A 23,044-nucleotide genomic window follows, 5' to 3' on the forward strand; every position below is an offset into this window, starting at 1 on the left:
CCATATTTCCAATCAACTAAAATTTTTTTCCCTCGTAAAATAAATATTCCGTGATTCATCCTTCAGAGATGTTTTATTAAAGGATGAACGTGTAGAGAAACTTAAGAGAAAACGGATGGGACAAAGGTTACGCGAAGCAAAAAATTGAATATAAATATAAATCTAAAAGCAAATTAATGAAAAATAAAATGTGAAATGGATAGAAAACGGAATGAAAGGATTTCCTGTGTACCGACTGTTTTCTTTAAATCGTACACGATTCAAACCACCATAGAGTGCGCTATGATGTTAAGTCTGTCCTAGTCGGTAATTCAGATTGGAAATCGTAAAAATTCCCTAGAACGTTTAGAAGGTTGAAAGATGTCACTAGACTGTGCCCGAAGCGATAAACGCAACGCGATATGAATGTTACCGCGGGCTATGAAACTTTGTACGAATACTCAGCGTTTATTTTTAGAGACAAAATAGTCTTTGCATTCACTGTGTCGTAATATTTTACGAGCTTCTAACGCGTTTTATTGCTAAGAAAAAAATATATATATATCTTTTTATTATTGACTTGAACTACAAACATGGGATTATTAATCTTTTCGAATCTAGAAGAAAACGTTAGCTTAATTAATTTTTCGCGAGTAATGATTTGATATTTCTTGTATTTCTGATCGGATAGAAGACGCTCGTACTTTTGTCAGTCGTGCTGATTGATTCCATGGTATTAACGTTAATGTAACACGTGATGAAGTTTGAGAACTGTGACAAATGCCTTTCATAACTGCTGGCGTAAGTTCTTCCCATAAAAACTCTCATTTCATATGTTAGAGCATCTCGAAGGAAAGACATCTTGAGAAATTGAAAGAAAGACAAATCGATATGAAAAAAGAAAAAAAAAAAAAAGGAAAAGAAGAAAAAGTTTCTATCTATAGCTTGAAACTACTGATCTATATCAATAAATACATTTAACGTATCGAGTATCTCGAAATATTTAGAAACTCGCTGCTATATCATAAATTATAAAAAAAAAAAAAATTGAAATTTTTGATAATACAAAAGTATCTTTCGGGATCGCAAGTTCTCAAATATCGTCAAAGTTGGAAAATTGTATCGTCGGTATCCCAGATTGGAAAATAGACGTTTTCCAACTGTCTATTAAATTCTACCAAGAAACAGAAAACGATCGCGAGGACTTTGCCAATTAAACGACAGGAAACTCTATCCTCAACTTGATCAAAGTTCGATTGCGTAACCATACGTTTCTCGTAAATTCTAAATAACGTACTTTAAGCTTGAACATTCATAAAGAGATACCTGTCTCCTTTCATCTTCCCTCGTCAAACGCAAGCGAAACGCAGCGATGAAATAGATCACGCCGGATCTCTCTAATTAAACGTTTTTCACGCGCTGGAACGGATACAGGCGGTCCAATAAAAGGGAATTTATGAAAATTGCTATTATCTTTGCGCCGCGAGGAAAATCTGTAACGAAAACTGTACGTCAGAAACATTACCGCAAACTTCATCGAAAATACCTCTCTCGTTTGGTCCGTCCTATTTCATCGCGCACACAATTTCTGGCTACGCAGAACACCGTACCTTTCCAATATACGTCAACAAACTTAAAAACATTTATATACCTAATGAATATTTCAATACGACAGAATGAATTTAAATACACGATTTTAATAAATGTAATCGCATTTCCTACACAAAACGGAAAACTTCCATCCTCCCTTTCAGCGAAACGTATTCGCAACGAGCATCGAAATACATGGAATTAACATAAATTCCACACCGTACTTCCCCGTTCCCCCTGTTCTGTGACTAACTCTATCCGATCAACCTCTTTTACAACGACCATTCGATCGACCGAAAAAAAAAAAAATCTACAAAAACGAAACTACGAAACTCGTTCCCCTATATTTCTCTACGCATCCCCCCACCCCCGATTCATGCGTGCAGAAAAACTCACCGGCAGTGTGGAGTGGATGATGATAAAACTTGACGGTTGCCGGGAAGGCGAGGGTTGCCGGGATGGAGAGTTGCAGCCCCGGCCCGAGCAAGTGCACCAACGTGCCGACCACCGTCACCACCCATCCCCACCCTCCCTCGGGGTAATAATGCCTGGACAAAAATCGTCTGGCCTGCACCTGGGGACTGCCGTTGCGCGGGTGGCACGTCTTCTCCTCTTCCACGGCCTTCTCCTTCCTCTCCCCCTCCTCCTGCTCGGCCCCCAAACGGTCTTGGTGCTCGCGCTCCTGCTTCGCGCGCGGGTCCAGAAGCGGCCAGGATCGCGCCCGCGATATCGACATCACACGCACGCTCCTCCTCGCCCTCGGGCAGACTACGTGCCCGTGTCGTGCACGCTCGTTCCTCTCGCTCGCCCAACCCTTGCCCCGTGCATCCGCGATTCCACAGGCCGCCGATTCCCCGCTCTCGTCACAACCATGCTGTCCATCCTCTCGAAGGCAGCGTACAACCTTGTCCCGCGTCTCTTCCTCCTCGCAACACGCCCGCCGCCCTCCCCGGTCCGCGGACGATTCTCCTCTTCTCCTCGAATCCCTCGCCACCTGTCACGCACCACCCGATCTATCTGTCCAGGGGATTTCCAACCCTTTTCAACCCCTTTTCGCCTCCTCGCGCCTCTTTTTTACGACGGGATTAGCCCGAGACGGAGCCGAGACCGAGGTCTTTTACGACGATTCTCGTTCCTGGATTTGGAATTTCGAAGGATAGTCGAGCGATGAGGTGATGGTGATGAGCGGGGAAATGATGGAAAGGATGATTTTTCTTTCTTTCTTTGTTGTGGATGAGAAGAATATGAAGAAATTCGGAATATGGAGAATTCGTTGAATTCGACGAAATTTCATATTGATAATAAACGTTGGCTTTTAAGGTATCGTCCATTATGGATTCGTCATTGCGTCATCGCATTAATTACATACATATTCCATCTCGGAATCTCTCTCCGATCTTAAGAAATTTTTTTACTCCGAAAATGAATTGAATTTTATTCCCCCCTCTCTGAATTTTTCTCCAATTATGTACACTCTCGACGAATTTGCGAATTGAATTACGTGATATTACACATCGGGTTGCATTTATCCCGACATTTTTTTTTTATCGATGCCGATCCTACAATGTTGAACGTTTCTCTCGACTCGTTCGAGTTATCTCGCGGTTATCCTTTACATTGCAGAAAAATTTCATTCTACGCTCTTTTAAATTGCGCAATCGCGTTTAAAACGCGTTTCTCCTACGCGTCCGAAAAAAAAAAAAAAAAAAAAGAAAGAAAGAAAAGGAAACGTAGCTACACATTTATCAATTCGCGATGGAATATTTATTCCCCCGAATGATTAAATCCACCCCGATTCCCGTGACAAATTCATTAGCATAAATCATAATAACGGCTGCGCGTATTCGACTCACGCGCTCCTCGCCCAAACCTATACTTCGCCAAACCGAAACGAAATGAAACGATCGGAGAAGGGCCGTATCGGCAATTTGCGCAATACTGCGAGGAGGAAACTTTTCGGGAAAGTTGCAAACGTGAATTAACCGGCCACTGTCGAAACGCTGCCGCGGTAAATTACGTTTCGTGGCGTTGCCTTTTGTTGTTGCATCATCGATCGGCCGATCAGACCGATGATATTAATATACGCGCCGGTCCACTAATGTTCGATTTTTAATAAATTCGTTTCGTTTCGTTTCGTTTCATTGGAGGAGGAGAGAGGAGGGGGTGAGGAGATGATTTATCGTTTTTCACAATCGGAGGACATCGGATGACGGTTGTTGTTACGTTGCGGCAAAAGAAAAAGGAAAAGAAAAAGAAACACAGGTGGCGAGAGCGATGAGATCGCGAAACGAGTTCTCCGCTGTGAAATCGAATCGAGTAATTTTCCTGATCGTAACGAATTGATATGTATTCCGTACGAGTGAATACCGTAAAAATTGGGTTAATCGGCGAATTTTTCTGTTGCATCGTACGAGACAAAAAGACGATCGAGTTTTATGAAATTAATGAAATTAAAGAGAAATTTTTTTTTCCGATAGAAATTATTCATCTCTTGATTTTGCCGCCTTAATGTAAGAAGGATTTATATGGAAAGGATGGAATATGTTTTTGGAATTTTCAAACAGATTGGATAGCTCGAATTTTCGAATTGCGTCGAATCGAGCAAATATTAACAAAAATTTGAACACACATTGCCACGAGGATCGTGTAAATCTATTACAATTTCGATTATCGACTGGCAGTTTTCGATTGTATGGGAAAATTTCTAAAACACGAATGACACGAAAGATTAATTTGTTATTCTCTACTTGTTATATTCAATTCGAATTTTTCAAATGAAATCACAATCACGTGATCCTCTCAACTTTCTTTCCAACCACGATCCAAACTATCCCACTGAAAACTGCGATCGATAGATCCTTGCACAAACTTCGATTCCACTCGTCATTCCCCAACCATTTATTTTCCCTCTCCCCCAACAAACGATAAATAAAAACAATTACTCGTTTCTTCCAACTTGTTGCTTCCAACTTCTCCGAAGTTCTCAAAATTCCGCGCGTACCATTGTCCTCGACTTCTCCAATTAATTCGCCAAATAAACTCGGATTTCACGATCGATTCTATTCAACGATGATGTTCAAATTCGTTCTCAAACTTTCAAAAGAAAAAAACAACAAAGAAAAAAAAAAGAAGCAGAGAGGAAAAACTAGCCGAGGTTAGTTAACCGAGGCACGAGAAACGAGGCTGGTACTCGAGAGATACTCTGTGAGAGTGCAGTGTATCGCGCGATGCCGGCAACTGATGCCACCACGAGCGAACCCGGCCTCTCTCCCTCCCTTCCTCTGTTTCCATCGTTTGCCCCTTCTTGTCCTGAGCCCGCACCACCGCCGCCCGTTTGCCGCCTCCGTCCTCCTGATCCTTGCGTGGCCGCAGGTATCGTTCGCCAATTTTGCACCTGTGCCACCCTCCCCTCCCTCGACTACGGCCCGATTTTCCACTCACGTTCTTTCCAATCGCGTCGCGGGTGCACACCGCTCGCCTCCAGCGAGATTGTTTAACGTCGCGGTGACGGATGATTGTTCCGTGATTGGATCGTGCGAGAAATATCGAGTTGATTGGATATCGAGCGGATTGATGACAGAGTTTTCCTTATCGGAGTGATCGTGGAGTTGACCAGGAAGATTTTTGGTGGATGCAATAATTGGGGATCAATAAGGAGAAAATATTCAATTGTGATAGTTTTGATAGAGAATAGGGAAAATGTGCGTGTATTTTTGAGTTAAAATCGATTCGTGTTTTTCTTACAAGTTCTTACAGTTACTTGTAAGATTATTAGAAAGGATTAGTAGGATTCTTGAACGATATTTTTGTACAAAATAACAATTTTTTGATATCTCGTACGTAGTAGAAAAGAAAGAATATATAAAAATTTTAATTCGTCAAAATTTTAAATTCGAAACTTCTTAAAATAGCCCGAAAAGTGAAGTTTCGCTTTAAACTCGAACAACAACCCCCTTCCCGGTATACCTCTATTTACAGAATCACTCCCCGTTTCTTGTCGAAAATCCTCTCTCTCTCTCTCTCTCTCTCTCTGAACTCGTCGCGCAAGTGATTTTTCGCCCGTCCCAGTTTCCCTTGGATTCCAACGCGCATTCTTCCAGACAGCGAGCACAGCGCGATACTATTTTACATCGTCGAGCGCGCGAGGGAGGAAAGTCCATCATCGGGCGGATCCCGACGGTGGACAATTAATAGATCGGCGGCGAGAGGTGAACGGCCTAGCTAACCGGCCCAATTCTATTCTTTTTAATCGTGTCGCGGGGTATCGCGACGAAAGAGCCGCGACCGACACGCCGTACATTATATCTTCGCCTTCTTCCCGAGAGAAGAGAAGAGAAAGAAAGAAAGAAAGAAGATGAAATAAAGGGGAGGATCGAGTTGGAAAGGAGGGCGGGTTGAAAAATATGGACGTCGCTTCGTGACTCGTGCATCGAACGCTTTAACGCTCCCCGGACGAGCGGGCGAGCGATGAGACGTGTCGTTGCAATTTCGCACGACGTGACATCCTATGTTTCTAATGGGGTAGATCGCTACCTCTTTCTTTTCAAAAAAAGGAAAAAAAGTAGAAAAACACTTTGAGAATGAACGAGAACGACATTGAAAAGTGAGGGAATCTTATCCTGGATCGTTAAAAATAGAGATCGGGATCGAAACGGAAATTTTTAACGAAGCGTGATTTTTGGAAATTTATTTCACGACCGTCTCTGTGTCTTTACGTCTCTCTACGTCTAGGATTCTATTTATCTTTATAGAAGGGGTAAGTCGAAAAAAAGGCGGGAAGAAAGGCGACACACGTCACGGAACAGTCACCTTTTCTCTATGGTTATAACTGGAATTGTTTGCTCTCCTTTCGATGCTCGTTTTCTTTTCGTAGCGAGCCATACACACACACACACACACACACACACACACACACAAGCATGTACGCACACACGTGTGCCGCTTGACGATCTCCATGCACAGTTGAGTATTCCAAAACGGTCGAGGAATCGAGGTGCAGGTTGCTAGCTTCTAAACGAACCGGAAGTTGCGCCCAGGGTGGTCTTAGAAACGTCGTGGAAGATTTTGATGTATGTTTCGACCGGAAGAATTGACAGAAGAATCCTAACGCGTTAAAAGTTTGATTAGGAAACACTTGGACTGTAGATTTTAGGATAAATTTTCATAATTTTAACTTCGTCTTCGAGTAATTAACATTAATATGAACTTTTGATACAAAATATACAATAAAATATAATCTAAAAGACGCGTAAGAGATTTTTAATATCATTGATTATTCAAAGATAAGGAGCAATTAATCAAGGATCGTTAATGATAACAGAGAGACTGGTTATTCATCAAGATTTTTCAGTTTGAAAATACGCGTCCATAAATTTCTTCTCGTTCCAGACGAACATCTTTCATAAATTGAACGTGAGAAAATCATATTGCATCCTCTCGAGATGATCTCGATTTTTACTCGTTTGCATCAATTATTATTTCGGCGTAAACGGTGTCTCGCGATTATTAACGTCTCGTAAATATACGTACGATCGTTTTAAGGTGATTGCGAGCGTGCGTCTGAATCATCGATCGTCGATGATGAAATCGTACGATCGCTGCTCTCTCGATTAGGGTAAATCGATCGCAGGTTTGGAAATAACGCGTTGTAGGTGAAGAGAAAGAAATATCTGGATATCACGCGTGGTCGTGGTCGGTTTTCTTAAACAGTATCCTGGTTAAGAGGCGAGTAATTAAGAGAATGTAGTTTTAAGCTGTTTAAAACCAGTTTCAGAAACGATTTTACACGAATTTATTCATTTATTAAATACGTAAAGAGAATTATACCGCGAAGAAAAGTATCGTAATTTTGCAAACATAGTGTTCCTTGCAATTCGTAATTTTTTTTAATTAAATTTCTTCTTAAATAATTGTTGATAATTGTAAAATTTTATTCGACGTATAAATTTGTGAGATTTTTCTGATCTAAAAGATTTCTTTTTTTTATTATCTCTAACTCGAAATTCGTTTTCATCTCGAATAAAATAATAATAAATTAGGGATGTTTCGTAGATTCGTCTGTATTTTAACAAATTCGTTTCCGTGAAACGAGAGTTTGAGTAACTAACTTGGGTACAGTTTCTTACGAACCCGATTTCGTTCTCATGGAATGTCAAGCTACACATTTGACACGCACGAATTCCCAAACTTTCGTTGAACAAGTCCAAAAGTGGAATTCTCCGTGGGTAGAAATATTTAATACAAACTAAACGAAACATCTACCGTAAAAGTTTTAATTCCTTTGGATAGATCAAAGTATTACATTCACGAAACGCAACGAAATTAATATCTAAATAAATCTCTTACATTTCACAAATTTCATAAATAAACGCACATCCTTACACGATTCCAAATATTTTGCTTAGAAAATAGATTAATTATAGAAAATCTTTCAGGTAAATCCATATCTTATTATCTAGAATTCAAATTTTCTATTCAAGCTTGATTTCCATCCCTTAATCGCATCTTCGAAAGCCTGTAACTTTATTCCCTTTCTAAAAGACAAACAACCACTTTCTGATCTTGCGATCGTTGTTATAATTCATGGTTATTTTTATCAATTTTTAAAAATTTCCTTCAAACATTAAAAAATAAATGAATAAATAAAAATAAAGAAAGAAACAATTCCCATCGATCCACATCGCGATACAACTTTAAACAACTACCAAAGTTTCATCATTTGAGATGGTTGCAGGTGAAGCAGAAGAAGCAGAAATGGAACGAAGATTTCATCCCGAACGAATTCCTCGTGCGAATTTCATCTAAAATCAAATGAGCCTTGGATTAAGTGGTTTTTCAACGCGAGCAATTAGTAGCGTTGCGTTACACGTACTCATTTACGTTTCTTACACGTTGCTTCCGGTTTGCATCTCATTCCAATCTTGTATCTTGTGTCTAGATTAAACCAGACTGAAGTTTAAATTCATTTATTAATCGCATTTCAATCGAAGATTTCTAATTTGCAATTGAAATTAAGATTACAGTAGTTTGCTCGTTGATGAATTTGAAAGCAGGTTGCTAATTGCGTGTTCAATGGTTTAATGGAGTTTTTTTAAGGTAGCGGTTACGTATTTAATTATACCTTTAAGTATTACCGGTTTAACCTTGTGCCACGGTCTTTAAATTTTTACGTTTCAATTTTCCTTCTTGTTACGGGAAGAATATTAATGAGAAAAAGTTCAACACGGATATTAAAGCGGAAAATCAGGCTGATTAATTTTTTTCTTCTTCTTTACATTTCTTTAAACATTCTGAATTTCTCTCGATATAAATTGTACAGTTTAAAAGCGACACGATTGTAAACACGATTAAAGTAGAATATATAAATTTTCCAAATTTCCTGGCTGTTTCTTTCCCATCTTCCATTGTAACTTTCCTCGTTTTATTTCGCATCCCCTGGCGCGACGCGAAAGCCTTAAATACGCGCTCGACAACCTCTTGATAAAATTTCTTTATTACGAAGAATCTTCTCGGATCCGAATCTTCTTTTTCTTCAAATTATTTCAATTATTTTTTTTATTCAACTCTTATCTTCAAATTATCGCGCGTTAAAAGAGCACGAGTTAATTTTACGAATATTTTAATCCCGTTACCCGACTATTTCAAATAAAATAAACCAATTAAACCCTCCACGAGCGAAAAACAAATCTTCCTCCTTTTATCGAGATAACCATTCCCGTTAATCCCTTGCGACCAATTTTTCCAATTCCCTTCGATGCACGCCTCAATGAGACCAATTTAGCCGCGTCGCGACCTAATCCACTCGCTTGATATTTAACCCAACGCGCTCTCGCGTTCACGAGCCGCGCGGCGGACGCGTATTTACACTTCTCGCCTGATAAAGAACTCGAAACTAGAGGAGCGTAATAAAGAGCAACGCTTTATTGCGATTCGCGCGCTTGATACACAGCCTGTTATGCTCGTAAACGAAAACGAAGGAAGGAAACAAACAGCTTAAGCTGCCGGGAATAAAGAAAGAAAGAAAGGAAGGAAGAAAAGCAACGAGAAAAGGCAAGAGAAATAAAATGGAATAAACACGCACATATATATACGCAGAGAGAAGAAGAAGGAGGAGGAGGAGAAGGAGAAAAAAGAAGAAACGGATCGTAACGCTTACTTGCTTGGTCGGTGAACCAATAAGGAAAAGAGGAGAGGAACGAGACTCGTCTCGTCTCGAGGCGGAGAGATGCTTCCACCGAAACGAGATGCTTCGTGGAAACGACTGGTCTGAGAGGGGTTATGGGGAGAGCGGAATAAGAATAAGAAAAACGTCTGATAAGCTGGTGTTCCTCGGCAGCGGGGAGGGCAAGTGGGCTACCACTTTCACCCGAACGAAAGTAAAACTCGATTCGCCAACCCACCACCACCACCGCCCCGCGGAGGAGGAACGCTCGCCGTGCAACCGTAAACTTTTTCTCCCGGATAGCGGCGCGTGCCCGCGCGTGGAATGTCATTAACCGACCTCGCCTCCGCTTCCATCTCATCTTCCTGCTCCACCGTCCGCGATCCACCGTCCGATAAAGATTCGCCTCGGATCGGATTTTACATGCCTCGATGACGTAACGCCCTGCAATTCCGACCGATTGACGCCGATCTTGCGCGTTTCGTTGACGGAAGATTATCATCCGTTTCGAAATTGTTCCATGTAACTTTTGGAATATTTTATTTTTTGAACGCGATTCTCTCGTCGATTAGGATAATTTTAACCCCTTAACCTATAATTATAACCTGTAGTACGATGATCGGTAGTACCCTCTTAAAATTATAAATATTTGTGGAATATTTGATATGTAATTACAGTCTGATGCAATAATGTAGATGCAAGTACTACAAAAAGTTTATTTACACAAAAATCAGTAATACAAAATTAATAATCTGCAATGATGTGATATAATTCGAAGCTTTCTGATAGATGTAAAAATGTTGTTTCTCTACGTTCATTGTTTACGTTTCCGGCCCAAAATTCTCGAACGTAAATCGTAGGTTAAGGGGTTAATCGTATATTTATATTATGCGTTTGATACGAATTGAACGTTCGTAATTTGTGAGTGAACGAAAGAAAAACTTGGATTCACAAACTTAGCGAGAATTTCTAAATCGATCAAGTAAATATCTCCACGTCTTCTAGAAAAGAAACGAACGTGAAACCAGACGCGCTGTACACTAACAATCAGCGGATGTACGTTATTTCCAGCCGGTATCGTGTCGTTTCGCAAGGGCATGGAAAATTTACGAGGAATCGGCTAAGTCGCGTGAATCGATCGTCCGTGCATCCTCGACGAATGGATTTTTCCATTTAAATACGTGGAATCGTGCGTCAGTCCAATTTTTTTTTTTTCTATCCTTCTCGATTGAAAAAGAGGTATGAAAGAATTATGTATCTGTTCGATCCTATGTTTTGACTATTCTTGCTTCTCTCATTTCTGCTTACGATATTATTGTTATTATTATTTCGATCATCGTCGATATCTTCGTCTTATCGTTGATATTAATGATACATCATCAATTATTCTGGCAAATTTAAATTAATGGACGAAGATCAATTCTATCCCGATAAAAATGGACACTAATTTTATGGATAATGGCAAAACCGAAAAATCTCCAGTTTGTCGGATTAAATAAAAGAACTTTAATAAGATTTCCATCTATATTGCAATCTCAGTTTCAGTCTTTCGACATTTAAGCTTCCTCCCTCCTCCCATCCCCGAGATTCCAATACTAGAATCCTTTCAAAGCCGCAGACAATGGCTTCTGTTTTCCCCGCAAATCTTATCTTTGAAAGAAAAGGAAGGAAGGAGAACTGTGCCCTCGGGGGTTGTGAGTGCATCTCTGCCATCCACTCTCGCCAACCACCATCTCGAATTTTTTCCAACCACCTGACTCGTGGAAGCAACGATACAACAGGACGAGTTGCAGCGGTTGTCTCGAGACTGTTTCGAGGATGCTGTCTCTCGATGCTGCCTCGGATGTCCGTGACGCACGGTCGCCTCTGGACCGTAAAAATCTATCTTTATGGTTTACACCCCGTGAAAGAATCTTACTCGCGTCGCGTTTTATTTACTTACCGCTATTATTAACGCTTTGAATTCTATTTTTCTTTTTTGGATAAGTTCGATAGAATCGAAATACAGTTTCGAGGCTTTCATTGTATTGAAGAGTATTTTTAAATGTATAAATTTGATTAAATGCTCGATTCTTTTACTATAAGAATTCACAAGTAGCAAAGAAAATTATTTAATTATCGAGTTATGGCGAATTCGAGAAAATGAGATTGTTCGAGCTCGTTTTCTGCAAAACTAGAAGCTAGAACTAGGTTTATTTCCCCCGGCTATTTTGCATTCATGCCGACTAAACGGCATTTGTCACTCCGTGATTCGGTCAAGTTGAACGATTTATCGATCTGTCGAACGGATATCCGATTTTCTTATACAAAAGCATTAGTCACGTACGTAATAAGATTCTCGCCAATTCTTTATATATAGCCATCACCAATCGAAAATTTACATTACTCATCACGAATTTCAATTTCAAGCTTCTTCCTTCCATCGACTAACTAATCTTTCAATGTCTCCTTTTTTCCTTCGTTTTAATTACTCGTTTTCTCAAAGTAAACACTGTCAATATCGTTTTATTGTATGATTTTTAAAAAACAAATATAGAGTAGAAATATCTTGAGAAGAATGGTTGAGATCTTGCAACCAGATCGATCAAATTTTATATGTATATCGAAAATCTACATTATTCGTCACGAATTTCAATTTCAAGTTTCTTCCTTCAGTCGACTAATAATCTTTCAACGTTTTCTTCTTTCCTTCATTTTAACTACTCGTTTTCTCGAAGTAAACACTATCAATATTATTTTATTGTATTATTTTTATATCAAAAATCTACATTACTCGTCACGAATTTCAATTTCAAGCTTTTTCTTCCTTCAGTCGACTAATAATCTTGCAACGTCTCCTTCTTTCCTTCATTTTAACTACTCGTTTTCTCGAAGTAAACACTGTCAATATTATTTTATTGTATTACTCATTACTCATATTACTACATTACTCATCACGAATTTCAATTTCAAGCTTCTTCTTTCAGTCGACTAATAATCTTGCAATGTCTTCTTCTTTCCTTTATTTTAATTACTTGAAGTAAACACTATCAATGTCATTTATTGTACGATTTTTAAAAAACAAATATAGAGTAGAAATATCTTGGAAAGGATGGTTGAGATCTTGCAACCAGATCGATCAAATTTTATATGTATATCGAAAATCTACATTACTCGTCACGAATTTCAATTTCAAGCTTCTTTCTTCAGTCGACTAATAATCTTTCAACGTCTTCTTCTTTCCTTCATTTTAATTACTTGAAGTAAACACTGTCAATGCCACTTTATTATAAGATTTTTAAAAAACAAATATATCTTGGAAAGAAAATGGTCGAGATCTTGCAACCAGATCGATCAAATTTTACATGTATATACGTATACATAGGAGAGCATCGGAGAAGAAATATGACGAGCGAAGAACAGTGAATAATATCGTTCTTGTGGTCGAGATCCAAATAAGGATTCGGGTTCACGTATATTGCAGATGCATGGAACTCGGCGTAGCGAAGAATTGCAGTTCGGTCTAAGAAAGCGAAGCGATGTAACAATCCGAAAAAAAAGATAGAACGAAAGCTCTCTGGTGGCCGGAGGATTTCATTCCTAGCGTGGAATTATCCTTTCCACCGAGCTGATAGCGGTCCTTGCCCTCTGCCAGTGGCAATCGCTTTTTACGGATTTCGTCGTGGCCGAGAGTCGCAGTGAAACAATTCGTATTTTTCCGTCGCCTTTCTTTATAACGGGACGCGATAGATGATATCGATAAGATAGAATTTCTTATTTCGATAATTTCCCTATAGTTTATCAAAGAATAATTTCATTTCTCCTGATATTTCTTATATCCTTCATCGTCGTTGATTAAAATTTGAAATTTGTGTTATTATTAATTGTTATTATTACTATTTTTTTTTTTTTAATTGAAATATTCCACATACATATTATTTTCGACGTAATTGTAATTTAAGCGAGTTGAAGTTAGAATTAATTAAATTATAAGTAAATAAAAATATTTCTCTGATATTCATTCCATTAGCTATTATTTAATGTTTAAAGATGTATAAAAGTATACATGTATGTGGAATATACAAAAAGAAAATTTATTTATATTTATAGAATATATTGTATTTAATACGATATATTCGATTATAAAAGGAAAAAAAAAAAATAAGTTGATCAAGTATCGGAACGTCTCTTGAATGCACGTATAGGATAGGCAAAGGATAGACAAAGAGAGTGAATAGTGCGAGAAGGACAGAGATAGGACGAAATATTGAAATCAGCGCCATCTTCAGTGTGCCGTAAATGAAACACAAAAAGGAAGGACAGAAAATGATAAGAAAAGGACAGAGATAGAATAAGAATTAACGTTTGGCGCCATCTCTGACATATTCCTTGAACTTGCTCGTAGTAAAAGTATTTTTAATATTCATAAGATGGCACTGACGGTTAATTCTTATTCCCTGTACCGTCAGTGCCATCTCGTGAATACTAAAGACATCGCTTTAAAAATAAATTCCAAAGATATTTAAGAGATGGCGCTAGCAGTTCGTTCTTATACTATTTCTATCCTTTTCTTATCATTCGCTATCCTTTTCTTTTGTGTTTCATTTGCGGCAAACTGAAGATGGCGCTGATTTCAATATTTTTAACATATCTCTGTCCTTTACCTACCATTTGCTCTCCTTGTCTACGTTTCCTTTTGGCGCGTGATCTCATACGGGGTATCAATTGATGATCATACTTTCTCTTTTAATAATAAATATTACAACGTGTTAAGCTTTAATATAAAAAATATAAATTCTTCGCTTGATGATAATTTATGTATTCTAGATCTTTTTCTAGATACATAATTTGTAATTATGAATGAAATTTAATAAATTCGTTTACAACTTTTTCTCATTTGCAACATACGCTGCAATATCCAATATCCTTAAATAAATTTAAAAATAATCAATTGGAATTAAAAATAAATTATATAAAAAATTAAAATTTTTTCGTATCGTATGAAAATCTTTCGTTTAACGTTCTTTTTTTTTACGACTTTCCAAATGTGATTCGGCTCTCACAATCGTCGTAAAATACGTGATTTCCTGATTTTCCTGAAGCTTTCTTAAAAATTGCAATAACCCATTTTCCAGATTTTTATATCTTTGTACGAAAGATTTCGTTCCATCAATTCTGCTGCTACAAAAAATCTTTTAAACTATCCCCAAACAATCTTAAATTTGATCGGCATAACATATCTACACTTATCGATCTGCATTTTCATTGCTCTCAATAATTATGCTAAAAATCTCTTCAACGTTTAAATACTTCCAAAGGAAAAAATAAAAAAATCAAGTAGATAGCACAGATATTTCCAACCGATCGCCGATGGATTAAATTTTTCTTCTCCGAGAGAGATAGAAGAGGAATCGAACAAATTCTCGAGATTAAGATTCTCGCGATCGACGCGCGTTTGTACAAACTCATGTGGGTTAAGAGTGCACGGTCGCGTGCAATATAGAACGCAGGACTCGTGCGCGAGCCGCGAGTGCGAGTTACGGTAGGTAAGTACCGTTCTCCGGGACGACAGTTGCCGTGCAGGTGTATGGAATCGCGTACTCTGCGCGTATCTCGACTCTCGACTTCCTCGTCTCGGTGAAAAGTTTCCTTTCTTATCCTTGCCTCGTCCATTACCCCTCCGACGTTCGTTTCTATCCGTGTCTTTCCCTTTAATCCCTTTCGAAATCTAGTTCACGACGAATCGAGAAACAACAAGTTGTTTTTTCTTGCGAAATGTTTGAAATTCACAGGAATATGTAAATCATGAAAAATATATATACTCTAACTTTAAGAGTTTCTTCCATTTCTCGTAAACTTGTTAATTGTTTTCAGTGATCACAGTCATGGAAAAAAAAATCCCATTTTATAGTATTTCCATCGCTTCAACTTGATTCCTACCTGTATGGCTCGCATCGCGCGGGAATCGTTCCGCCATCGGATCGAGCAACACGCCCGAGCCAAGCTGAACTCCGTGGCATATCAGTTGGACGAGAATTGCGGCCGACACGATCGCGCGCCCCCACCCGCCCTCGGGATAATAATGCCTCCTGAGAGTGATTCTCTTCCGAGCGTTCGCCGCGGTGAAAGACTCCTCCTCGGCCCCCTCCCCCGCTCCCTCCACCAGATCCTCGTAATCTTGAACGCTGCCCAAACCACCCTCGAGTATCAGCTGCTCGGAGAACCGTCTCCTCATCATTTTCGGCGTAATATTCACGCTGCTCCTGCGACGCTCCGTCGACGACTCCCTCGAACTCTCCTCCTTCCTCTCCCTCCTCCTCTTCTCCCTCCGCCTCTCGCCCTTCTCCACCACCTTCCCCTCCATCAACCTTTCCGTCAACGGTTCTCCGTTCTCCAACGAGGACTCGCACCAACCTCGCTCGCTCGCTCTTCTCGACCTCTCCCTATCCTCCGCGGAACGCGTTCTAAACGCTCTGCTCTCCTCTCTGCCTCTTCCAACTACTCCTTCGACGACTCTGGCTAACGTCTGCTCGGAGAATCGGCGACTATCCACGCGGCCGATCTTCGATCCGCACTGAGTTTGATCCGAGTGGCGGCGCCTCGTCACCTCCTCCTCCTCGTCCATGGTCCCGCGTCGAGGACCCGCGAGATCCTCCTTGATCTCGTGCAGCAGACTGGCGACCGAGTTCCTGCCGGAAGAGGGCGGAAGGATGCTCTGGCAGGTGGACACCGAGTGGCCGGAATCCTTCCTCTTGTAGCCGAGGAACGCGTGATCCCTGCTCGAGCAGGTGGAGATCTTGCGACGATGGTAATGGCACTGGCTGCAACGGCACTGGCACAGCCACTGCCATCCGTCGGACGGTTTCATAGTTGGGAAGCATTTATTGGCCCCGAATCTGGTCCAGAGTTCGGGATGGGACAGGAAGATCTCGACGGGTACCTCGACGCTCTCGTTCCAGGACCTGGTCGTGTCTATGGACGAGGTCCTAGTCAGGTCTCGTTTAGCAAACGCGCAACTTTCCACGGACCACGTTTCACACTGGTCGAGATTGTCGTCGGGCGACTTCGACTGTTTTCGTCGGGGAGTTGGCTGTTGACATTTCGTCGCCGTCATCTCTTCGCTTTTCACGTCCTCGATCTCGGTCTCGTTAATCATCGCCGCGCTGTAAGAGTCGCGACGTATCCTTCGATACGTATCACCCCCGTTCCTCGACGACCCTCCAGCTCCGACGTCCATTTCGAGGGACGGTTTTTCGAGATGGAAATTACGATTGGCCGAGGATCGATGTATCGCGTACGAATAGAGGCTCACCGCGGGCGAAACAGTTCATATACGCTATTATTCCAACATTTTTACAGGGAGGCGTCTTCGAAAGCCGATGCAGCCTCGATTACGAGCAGGAATTATCTCCTCGATACTTTCTATCGAACTATTCACACGTAGCAAACATTTCGTTCTCGAAAATGGATTGCACTAAAGTTTCGAGCACTATTCGAATCTTCTGCCGCGAGCAACTGGAGAAAGATAATCTTTCGAACTGTACACACGTTGAAAGATTATATTTTGTCGAGAGGAAATCGATACGTTAACAGATTACACTAAAATCCATCTATCTTCGAATCTTGTTGCGAGCAAGAAGAAGGTGTTTTCTTCGTTTCCAAAAGAAAGAGAGAGAGAGAAATTTCACGATCGTTTCGCGGACGCGGATCATTTCGAACTGGCCCACGCGACGAAAGGTTACATTTTGTCGGCGAGCAAATTAATGCTCGTCCCTCGAAAGAAGGCTCATCGGTCCTTCGCTAAGTGCATCGCGATGCCTTGCACGTGTTAAGCCGTACGTGAGCCTCTTACTACGCGGCCAGACTGTCGATAAAACACCATCGTCCCGATTTTTCCTCCTCTCGGTGTCGCCACACGTTCTCGTGCCAAATTAAACAGCTCGGGCCCCGAGACACCCACGATTTCGGTCCCGTTTCTTTTTACGTCGAGCGAGAAGATCACCACTTTTATCTTTCTTTCCTTCCTCTTCTCTTTTTCTTCCTTTTTTATCCTCGATCGGACAATCTCAGTCTAAAATATTCCGTGCGGCGTCGATGAAACGAAGCGAAAACGTTTCATTTGCATGCACTCTTTCAAGGAGTCGAGAAACCTGTAAACCTTATCGTCGTTTCTCTTTTTTTCCTTTCTTTCTCTCCCCTCCTCCAAGGTACGAGAATCACCTTGGCCCGATATCGATACCACCGATTTATCCCGATATTATCACCGAGTTTCGGTGGAGAGTGTGCCGAAGATAAGTTGATTACCGGCCGGAATTATTGACCACTCGATTCGAATCTGATAGCTGGGGAAGCGAGGACGAGCATTACTTTTTTAAATGGGTCGGATCTCTACTCGTGAAATAGGTGATGGTGGTTAAAACGGGGTTTCGAGGGCCGTTGATTGGGACGCGACGAGTTGTTTATTATAGTCGTCGTTTCGCCTCTTAACACCGTGCTCCTTCTCTTCCCTCGCTTCGAAAAAGAAGAGAACGCTTTTATTTCTCTTTAATGATACGAATCCCCATTCCTTTAAACGACTCGATTTTTCGAAAGCTCGTCCTTTAAAGGCTCGATCTTGGAGCTTGAAACGCGCGTTAATAATAAAACACGACCAGGTAACCAGTCCATGTGTGGGAATAATTTATCTGTTTTCGTGATCCTTGTTACGCTCGTTGAAGCGTGAGAGAGAGAGAGAGAGAGAGAGAGAGAGAGAGAAAAGATAAAATTGTGCCACTTCTTTTCGAAAAAGAAGAAGAAAAGGATACTTTCGGTTTTAAAAATCATCGAATAAAATTCCTCCTTAACTCTTACTCTTCGAGTAATCTGCAAAACTCGCACAAGGTCGAACAACTTGCACAATACGTCGATAAGTTTCAAGACTTCTCGAAAGCGTGAACTTAAACATTTGGACAAATGTTCAAGAGAGTAAAACGATTCGTTTCGAATAAAGCTATTACCTGCTGGAGTGATTAATCGATCGATTCTCCGATCCGATTAACGTCATCCAATAACCTCGTTGGATGAATTATCTGTGAATAAAACTTAAACAACAGAGAAATCCGAAGAAATCGACGACTCGCCAACAACGTGACTCGACATTTTTCAAATTTCACCTCCACCTCTTTTCTCCTCTCCTCCTCAACCCTTGCCTCGACAGGATCGCCTTAACGAAAACATGACTCAACTGTATCTGAAATTGCCAATCCGAACAACGCCAACGATCTAACCGTTCCACAACGCTCGGCCACCACCTGTCGGCGCGCCTCTTATCGCCCAGCCTCAAAGGGTAATTTCGCATCTCGAGGCGAGCCTACGGGCCGCCGTGCATACGTAAAATACGATGGGAGCCGATCGTTGGCGCCGACCGAAGGGAGGAGAAGAGAAAGAAAGAAAGGAAGAAAAAAGTAAAAATCGTTTGATTTATGAACCGCCGCCCAAGATCGTATCTTGGGACAAGAGGTTTTCACTTAGCGCCAATCGGACGATTGGCCGGCTCCCGAATTCGCGAGGTTAAAAACAACCGCCGATATCCACCATCCGAATCAACGTCGCTTCCGATTAAGATAAACGATCCTCGAAGGTTCTCGATTTTAAAGCAACGGCCAATTAAGGACTTACTGGGGCGGACCGTGCTGTATCAATTTCGTAATGTTACACGATGCTTTTATATATATTTTTAGAGTCTTATTTTTTCCCCTTTTTCTTTGCGCATCGATGCGAAACATCGTAGTTCTTTTTTTTCGAAACGAAATGAAATATAGCTTCTGTAGTATCGGAGATAAATGCCGAGATTTTTGGCATCGGCATTCGGACTATAAATAATATAAGCTCGCTATATAAATAAACTAGAATTTATCGCCTGCGAAGAGGAGGAAGGAGGGGGTAGGAATTTTTGGCACGAAAGATTACTCCCCCATTGCTCAAAATATAAATTTCCCTAATCACGCCAAGATCATCATTGGTACGAGGCAACCTCCTCTCTCTCTCTCTCTCCTATTCAATCTCGCCATACAATCCCTTCTTCAAGAAAGGAATCAGCGAAACCGTTGAAAATGCAAATCTCGAGATCCGCGAACTCTACTCTACAACGAAGCTTGGTAAAAGTTAGGTTGCACTCGTAGCGAGGATAGGTTGGGCCACGCGAGGCGAGGATAGGGGAAAAAAAGAAGTTAAAGTTACCTGCGCTGTGAAGGGCAGGTTGATGGAAGACGAGCTCGGCGGTGAGATACCAGCTGCCAGGCGCCGCGAGCTGCAAACCGATCCCGAGGAAATGGACGAGCGCCGAACAGGTCACGATCACGTATCCCCAGCCTCCCTCGGGATAGTAATGCCTCCTCAGGGTGGCCTCTTTCCTCACGTCGTTGATCGGCCGGCAGAGAACCGGGTTCCTCCGCCCGCCCTTCTCCTTGCCCCTGCCGCCTCCAATTAGACCTCTCGCTCCTATTCTGCGCCAGCTGTTCCTCATTTTCCCCTCGCCCGCTGAATATTTACGGCTCGTTTCCGCTTTATCGCCCCGGCCCGCGATGCTCTTCCTGCTCGAGACCGGGGAACGAAACGGGTCCACTCGTTCGCGGAGCAAACCCTCCGACGTGCACTTCGGACACGCGTGCTCCATTCGAGCCCGACGACTCGTCCCGTCGTCGTAATCCACCACCTCGATCTGAGGGTTGACCGCCCTCCCGGATTGTCCCGTTTCATCCGGTCGATTCCCCGCCGTCTCTATTCTCACGATAGCCTCGAAAGGAGGCAGAGAGGGAGAGTCGCGAGGCCTCGTCGCTCTCCGATCTTCTCCATCGATCGTCCGCACGGTGGACGACTCCAGCAACGATCGCTCCTTTTCCTTCGATCTCGTTCGAAACGTTTCGCTTCTCTCGCGCTGCGCCGCGGAGCCGCGTTCCTCGTCGAGATCCGATTTGCTTCCCCTCGCGCGTCGATCGTCTGGATCGTCTGGACGAGGATTGGCAGTCTCCACGGACGAGGAAACTCCCGACGAAGGCAATTTTCCCTCGCTTTTACGAGCCTCGCCGCTTCCTCCATCCGAGTTCACCGCTGTTCCGCAACTTTTGTTCATAACGTCAGGTGGCAGGGCGCGCAGTTCCAAACTTTCCCCCAATTCATCGTCGTGGCCGTTCCACTCGATTGCCCTGGTGCCGTCCACGAATCGCCGCCTCGCCTCGGCCGAGGACCCCGGCGAGGATCCGCCATGATCGAGCAGGACGATCTCGTCGATCCGGTCGCTCGAGCCGGACAACAACAGCCTGCCGCCAATCGCCGGGATGATCGTGAACGCGCGCGACAACTGATCCACGCGCACTTTCACCGTCTGCGGCGCCCGATCCGGCCACGAGCTGCTGTGTCTCATCTTCTTCCGCTCCCCCTCGCGCACTCTCATCTCTCCTCCAACGTTTCCTCATCGAATCGAGTCTGCACCTACGATCGATCGATCGATCTACGCGTCTCCTCCCGGTATTCTCCCCTTCGACGATCACCCATCCGATCCTCGAGAAAACGGGTGAAAACGATGCTTCCTCGTTCGGTGTAAATTTCCTCCAAACAATTATTATTGTTTCCGTGATCTGTGTTCGCGTGAGAGAAGATACTCTCACGAAACGACTGCATTTTTCTCTTTTTCAACAGCCTGATGTCCGATTTCCACGGAGTTGTTCCACCTTCGTGCCGTGTTCGAGATTTAACGATCGCGAAGAAGAATTCGAAAGAAGCTCCACTGGATTTGTCAATTGAGAAGAAATGGAAGAAAGTAACACGGAAGAGTAAGATCGTTTGAAAAGGAAGAAGCGGTCCTGGCGAGTGCGCCAGGATGACTGCTACGCACGTGCTGCTCACTTGCGAGCAACCCTCTCCTCTCTCTCTCTCTCTCTCCCTCTCCCTCGCTCGCTGTCTCCCTCTTCCCAATGGCGGGCGCATGCGATATTCGACGAATCGCGAGGCCACGTAGGGTTCTCTCTGTCGCGCGTCTCGACCACCAATTTCAAACGATCGCGTGGCAATCAGTGGAGAAAGAGAGAGTTATCTCAAAGAATCGGGGAATGGAAATTTCTTTTTTCGATCTCTGCTTTTCGTTCGAATCGAAGTGAAATCACGACGCGGAAGATCGTAAAAAAGAAGGAAAGACGCCTTTCGTCTTTCTCGTCGCGCGAGAACGTTCGACGTTTGGACGTTTTCCACGATCGTTATCCGATGTCTTTTATACGTGTTTCCGAGGTATCAACGAGGTATTTCCGGCTTCGACCAAGTTCCGATGATTCACAGGCCAACCGATGGAATAAAGTTCGTATGTAGGTTTAAGATTCGAGATCTTTACGATCCGAGCGTTCTCCGTTTCGTGAGATTGATTTAAAGGAATTGAAGGTGGTAAGAAAGTTTTAGTATCCTCCGGTTTAACGACTGGGAAATTAAATATAGCGAAACGGAATGTAAATTGTGCGAGAGGAATGTGTATCTCCCGTGTTTCCTTTATTATTCTGTTTATTCATCCGTATATTACGATCATTAACTTAAAGACACGCGACGATACTAAATAACCATCCGTTACTTCGGTCTCTACACTTTTTTTTTCCTTGCCGCAGAATTGCACGAATTTTCTCTCTTTTCCTCTGTCTCGTTCCACGAGTTCGAATATTCATCGACGAAGAAAAAAGAAAGACAAAATTATATATCATCAAATGTAAAATCTTTTGATCGAATTTGATGGAGAATCAAGACGATTCAGACGTGGAAGAAGAAATCGAACGGCGGAAAAATAGGCGGAAATCAATCCGTGTGTGCAAGTGAGAAACGATCGATTACGGGATTCGCAAGAGTGGATCCGACCTGCCCTCAGGACTCGTGGCTTGCTCGAGGGCGGCTACCTACTCGATTGAAGAGTGGGACGCGGCACGAGGACAATGAGTTATGAGAGGGGAAGGTCGCCCCTCGGTAAATGAGGCGAAAGAGGGTGAAGGCGTCGGGAAGACACACGCCCTCGACATCGAGCGACCTGGATTTTTAGGGGACAGTGGAAAAGTCGTAAAAATTCTCGCCTGTCGGAAGATTGGCCGCGATGATCTTATCGCACTTTTAACGTCTCTTGTCGTGCGATACGAGTTTGATACGTTGCTTGATCTGTAATGATCTACAATGCGCCAAAGTTTTATACAGATGATTCCGCGAGAATGGTAAGCGTTGTTGAGTAAAATGTCGGATAAAATTGTTAAAATTTTCGATGAAAAATTCAACTTTTAAACGAGGATGCGACCAGAGGAAAATTAATAAACGAGTTGGGTGACAATGATTTTC

At 42.2% G+C, this 23,044-nt stretch overlaps 2 protein-coding genes across 3 annotated transcripts in view; one reads left to right on the forward strand and one right to left on the reverse strand.

Annotated features, from left to right (window-relative positions):
• The window catches only part of LOC725415 (BTB/POZ domain-containing protein KCTD16), an 89,262-nt gene extending 80,020 nt beyond the window's left edge, over positions 1-9,242 (forward strand). Inside the window, exon 3 of the transcript XR_003305640.1 lies at positions 8,303-9,242. The gene's annotated coding sequence lies outside the window, so the exon portion shown is untranslated. The remainder of the gene's footprint in view (positions 1-8,302) is intronic.
• LOC408646 (monocarboxylate transporter 12) overlaps positions 1-21,524 on the reverse strand; it is a 48,681-nt gene extending 27,157 nt beyond the window's left edge. The window contains exon 1 of one of the 2 annotated variants that reach the window (XM_016910883.2): positions 19,928-21,524. In XM_016910883.2, the coding sequence (XP_016766372.2) occupies positions 19,928-21,140 (1,213 nt within the window). In that variant the 5' untranslated portion in view covers positions 21,141-21,524. Of the gene's footprint in view, positions 1-15,649; positions 17,361-19,927 lie in introns of those variants that run through there. The other variant, XM_016910887.2, reaches the window with a different exon arrangement.
• Positions 21,525-23,044: the final 1,520 nt, after the last annotated feature.

Source organism: Apis mellifera, linkage group LG1 (assembly GCF_003254395.2).
Source record: "Apis mellifera strain DH4 linkage group LG1, Amel_HAv3.1, whole genome shotgun sequence".
NCBI lineage: Eukaryota > Metazoa > Arthropoda > Insecta > Hymenoptera > Apidae > Apis > Apis mellifera.